The sequence below is a fragment of the Zingiber officinale genome, chromosome 9A, assembly GCF_018446385.1.
Source record: "Zingiber officinale cultivar Zhangliang chromosome 9A, Zo_v1.1, whole genome shotgun sequence".
Taxonomy (NCBI): Eukaryota; Viridiplantae; Streptophyta; class Magnoliopsida; order Zingiberales; family Zingiberaceae; genus Zingiber; species Zingiber officinale.
In genome coordinates this window covers 20,902,704-20,908,364 of record NC_056002.1, presented here as the reverse complement: position 1 = coordinate 20,908,364, position 5,661 = coordinate 20,902,704, and the positions used below count along the sequence as shown (strand labels likewise).

The 5,661-nt window shown below is 39.2% G+C and overlaps 1 protein-coding gene across 1 annotated transcript; it reads right to left on the bottom strand.

The window, feature by feature from the left end:
* Positions 1-2,590: 2,590 nt before the first annotated feature.
* Positions 2,591-4,508, bottom strand: LOC122021003 (GDSL esterase/lipase At4g26790-like). The gene is made up of 3 exons (XM_042579071.1): positions 4,125-4,508; positions 3,163-3,655; positions 2,591-2,978 (listed from the first exon to the last, which is right to left on the bottom strand). Exons 1-3 carry the CDS (start codon positions 4,482-4,484, stop codon positions 2,785-2,787), a joined length of 1,047 nt encoding a protein of 348 aa, XP_042435005.1. The 5' UTR covers positions 4,485-4,508; the 3' UTR covers positions 2,591-2,784.
* Between the last annotated feature and the right edge of the window lie 1,153 nt (positions 4,509-5,661).

Genomic DNA, 5,661 nt, shown 5'->3' with positions numbered 1-5,661 from the left:
ATTTGAGGAGTTACAAGTGGACAGTGATATGGAGATGACACAGATTTATAGGCAGCTTGTTACTCTCACACAAGGCCAAGTTATCACTCAAATGGGTCTTGCTGATATTCAATTAGATATCACATCACTGCATGATCTGATCCATTCCTAGACTGTCGGTCCATCGATTCAACCTCCTCCTCTGGTTGGGGGTGCCTCCGTTGCCGGTGCTAGTACTTTGGGAGTAGTTGTTCCTCCAATAGATAGTGGCAATTTTGCAGTCGCTGATGATGTTATGGTGTTTTTTGTATCTACACTGTAGGGACTATTGGATGTATGTGGTCTTTTTGGACACTTTGCTTTCTTTATGACTATTTCTATGTATATTTTAGTTTTATCTTTAAATTTTTGGCAGGAGAGTGTCCCAGTGTTCCTTTCTTGGTTGATTGCATGTGTTTAGGGGGAGTGCCCCTATTGTGTTTATGCTTCTTGAATTTGTTTTGGGGGAGTACCCATTTCTTATTTTCCTTATAGAGATCTGGATTATATGCATGTGTTCCTTTGGGCATGCATGGCTTAAGGGGTAGCTACACTTCTTTTATTTATTTTTCTTCCCTTGTATATCTATTTTTTTTATATTTGCAAAAAGGGAAGAAAATATTATATATAAGTTTCATGCAACATATTTTTTATGTTATGCTAGAAATTAGTCTAAAATTAAATAGATTATTAAACATTAAAAAGAGGGAGATTGTTGGTGCAATCATGCCCTAAATAAGAAGTTTCGATGATTGACAATTGTTTAAGTTTAGGCTCATACGTTGGATCTAACATGAGTTGCAAGTTTACAGGGCAAGAGAAGCCTTTGTAGGCCGTAAGATTGGATGCAAGGCAAGAAAAGCTCAAGGAGGTGGGGGATCGAATCCTTGGCAAAAGAAGCTCTTGCAGGTTGGAATATCAGATGTAAGATAAGAGAAGTCTAAGGAAGTTGAGGACCGAATTCTTGACAACAGTAAAACCCGAGTAGATCATAAGATCAAATGTTGGGTAATTGAAGAGCCAAAGATAAGGAACCTCCAGGCACAAAGTCCAAAGAATAAGAGGTTTGTCTGTCATCAAATACTTGGTATCGGTATAAATGCTAAATGGTATAGTGTGTCAATTGATTTACCAAAACCCTTAATCACTTAAGCGAGTGTTAAGCGATTAAGCAATGGCTTAAGAAACCTTCTGTTCGAAATAGAAGGTTTCTAAATCGATTGTTGTAATCGATTTGGAGACCATAAGCAATTAGAGCAATCTCTTATGGAACCTTCTGTTCAAAACAGAAGGTTTTGAAATCGATTGCTGTAATCGGTTTGGAGACCATAAGTGATTAGAGCAATCGTTTACAAAACCTTCTATTTGAAACAAAAGGTTTCCAAATCGATTGTTGTAATTGATCTGGAGACCGTAAGTGATTAGAGCAATCACTTATGGAACTTTCTGTTTGAAACAGAAGGTTTCCAAATTGATTAGGGTAAGTGATTTGGAGAAGTTGTGTTCGAGTAAAAACACACCAAATCGATTATACTCTAATTCCTTAAGGACTATAAGTGATTGAGCTCTTCTCCTAAATCGCTTAGGATTCAAATAATGAATCATTGTCGCCTATTTGGGTAAGTGATCGTTTAACGGATAAATTAGAGATTCTTAAGCGATCAAAAGAAAAATCTTAAGTGATTACCGATCACAAAACGACAAGAAAAATGACTTATTTCTAAAGGGTTTCACACGATTGAAGATATCTCTTACTCAGACACAATTGTTCCATTTGCTCACAAGCACTCAAGTTCAAGTGCTCAAGCTCTCATCCTTGCTACATCTTCAAGATACTCAAGGAAGGAGAAGCTACACAAAAACTGTAATCTCTTCTCTTCTTCTTCCTTGTGAGCTATTTCATTTAAGAGAGAGAGAGAGTTGTAAACTATGTAAGATTTCTCCACCTTCGGTGTTGTTTTGAGAAGGAGAAGTTTCATAGTGGATGCTGTAAGCATGGTGTGGATCCTTGGATTAGTCACCTCAAGAAGATAGATACCAAGTAAATTCAAGGAGTTAACATTGCTTCTAAGTTTCCGTTGCGCAACCAAGAAGATTCAACTGGTTCTAACACTATCTTTGCTTCGTATGTTCTCTTAATGTTACTTTACTTTAGCTCATAGGCTTCATACGGTCAATATCCAAACCACCTCGATGTCTCCCCATAGATATCTTCCTAATTATTATCCGAAAGTATCAAAATTCAACGTGATGAATTCACATAAACTCAACTTCAATAATTGCTATTTTTTATTAAAAAAAAGATAGAAATATAATTATCTATTATATTAATAATATCATCGTTTGAAAAATTATTTAATTATGTTTTTGTGTATTATAGTTAACAATTTATATAACAACCACCTGATATATATATACATATATTTTCAAATGTTTCCAAAAAAACACTGAATTTAAGGTAATATATGCTATAATGCATCATATTCGTACATAAAAAGAGATGGATAATTTATTAATTAAATATGAAATAAATTATTCCAATCCATGAACTCAAACTTTAAATGAACAGAGGTTTGAGCAAATAACATAAAGATTGTGCAGATATTTATGAAAGTATTCTACTCTGATTTATGTAATCTCTCTTTTGAATGATACACGTATACATTTGATATGATCAGTGATAATTAAACCTTTCCATGTCAAATGATCCAAATTAAGATAGATGAATATAAAATGAATCCAATTGTAGTAGAAATCATGCATCCGTCAAATGAACTCAGCCAAACTAGTCTCCAATGTTGTCTTCGCCATGAGCCAGTTAACCTTCTCGGTCGGGTGGAACGCATCCCAAAATACATATTTGCTCGCATCCGGGCAGGTAAATGGACTCAACTCGTCGCACAAGTAACCCATCTCAAAGCGGCCCGTCGCACAACACCCCCTGTCCACGTTCTCAATCCCTACATTAATTAGACCTCCTTGTGTTTAACCAAACCAAATCAATCTGAACCCCCCTTAGGGAGAGTATCAAAGAAAGAAGATCATAGGAATAAAACTTATACTAAGACAATTTAAAAAAAAAACAACTTTTTTATGAAGTTTTTTATATTAATTAATTTAGCCTTTTATTTAATAGGTCTATACCGTAGGAGGAGGGATTGGCGATGATGTGGAGCAAACCGTCGTAGACCGGCGCGTACCTCAGCCGGAGCCCTGGCAGGGTGGCGCACAGCCGCCCGATAAGCTCCTGCAGCTTGACGTTGAAGCCCCTGGCCGCCTTGTTGTACTGCTCGACGCAGCCGCCACCGGCGAGGGCGTTGGTGGTCCGCTCCAGCGGCACGCAGCCGATGGCGCCGAGGCCGGTGAAGGAGATCTTGCGCGCCCCCAGCCAGTAGATGGCCCTGAGGAACTCCTCCGCCCGGTCAATCAGGAAGTCCTGGTACTCCTCCACCGTGAACTGCAGGAACCGGCCTGTGACCAGCAGGTAGTAGTTCTCCAGGAAGTCATTGGTGCCGATGCTGATTATGTACACCGCCTCACCGACGATGCGCATTGCCTCCGCCTTGCCGGCGTACCGCTGGAGCCGCCGCCGATACTCCTTGAAGTATTCCACCTCCTTCCATAGCGGAATCACAGACTTGCCGTGCATGGAGGGAATCAATGCGTCAGATAAAGCGAATAACTAACTGGATTGCATGATCTAAATGCGGCAATAACTACGGCACCGGAAAATGGAGGCGGACAGTTGGTTTAGCTGTCATTCAATTAAAGAGAGCATTTTTTTTGCATAAATAAACTGAGTTTTTTTTTTCCTTCCTTAATTAGTATTCGACTTACAAATTAGTTTATTAATTCGATGTTAAGAAGTTGAATCGAATTTAATATTTTCCAGCAATTTCCGGCGGGTAGTAGTTGGTAGTTGAATCTATCATTTCCGACATTTAAAATTTAGCGGCGAATGCATGACGTCATACGCAATGCCTTTCCCGCATTTTTTTTTTTTTTAACAATTGAATTTTCTATTGAATGTTTTATGTATTTTTTTATTGACATTTAGTTTGACGGTTAAATTGGTTTGGTGAAATAATGCAGCGAGGAGGACTTACGAGGACGTCGGAGGTGGCGTTGTCGAGGCCGGTGCCGGCGGAGGCAAAGCAGACGCCCTTGGCGAAGTCCTCAATGGAGTACTCGGGATCGAGGTAGGCTGGGACGAGGGGCGGCAAGCCGAGCGCCTGGGAGATGAAGTCGGGAGCAAGGCGGCCGTTGCAGAAGCGGCCAGTGGGGCGGCCGCCAAAGAAGTCGCGGCCGTAAGGCCGGAAGTTGCTCCTCAGGATCGTGCCGACTTGGTTGTTGTTCCCGGTGTCGACGGTGGAGTCGCCGAAGACGATGACGGCGGGGATGTTAGGAGAAGCGGCGGCGAGACAGGCCACGTAGTAGAGGAAGAGGAAGATAACAAGAATTCCCATACCTCGCCGGCCTCCTGTGACAAATTAAAGAACGAAATTGTTGCGTTGGGACTGGTTATCTTTGAATAGGTATTTAAAAGTTTGAGGAATTTTTTTATTGACACCGAGTTTCAATTTATCCGATCCATCAATTTATCAAAATTAAATATCTAAAAAAATAAGAAAAGTCTGTCATTCATCGTTACCCCGGAGCTAAAAAGTTTGAGGAATTGATAGGACGAGTTCGAGCTGTGTGTTGGTTAAAAGGAGACTATAATTAATGCCTATTCATGGCATTGTTCTTTATGGGTTTCGACAACTAGCATACTTGGACATGCCAATTAATGATGAAATACACACCATTGATTCACAAGAGCTTGATATTTTTGGTTATAGGAATTTAACTAAAGGAAGGGTATTTTTTTCTGTGGAAGACAGATAAGGGTAAGATATAGAGCAGATTGAAACTGCTGAAACTGTAAGAATTATATGGTCGACACAGATGAGCCAAATCAGGTAAATTGACCGGTAAAATCAGTGTAGGAATGGCAACGGGATGGGGCAGGGACGGATTTGTCATCCCCATCCTCGTCCTTGAATTTCATCTCCGTTCTCATCCCTGTCCTCATCCTCACTTTTTTAGGTTCGGGAAATCTTCGAATCCGAATCATTGGAGATCAAATTCTCATCTCCAGTCTCATTCTTGCTTTCGTCCCAAAATTAATTTAATATTATTATTATTTTACTATTAATATTAATATTAATATCAGTATTAATAATAATTTTATTATTAATATTTTAAAATTTTTTAATATTAATAATATTTTTAAAATAATATATTATTATTATTATTATTATTATTATTATTATTATTATTATTATTATTATTATTATTATTATTTTCGGGACGGATTCGGGAATGGGGACAATATCTCCATACCCGCCCCCGAATCCACCTCATCCCCGAAAAAAATTCATGAAGTCGTCATCCCCAAATAAATTGGGGATCCCCGTTCCCATTTCAGGTTTCCCCCGAGGGGCTCCGAACCTGCGGGAAAAATTGTCATCCCTAAACTAGTGTGGGAGGGACATGCGAATTGGTCTAGATGGATATGTTGGTTTGTTAGTTTAAACAATTTAGACAACTAGGGGTGACAATAGTGTCAGGAACAAAATATCTTCACAATCGTATCATATT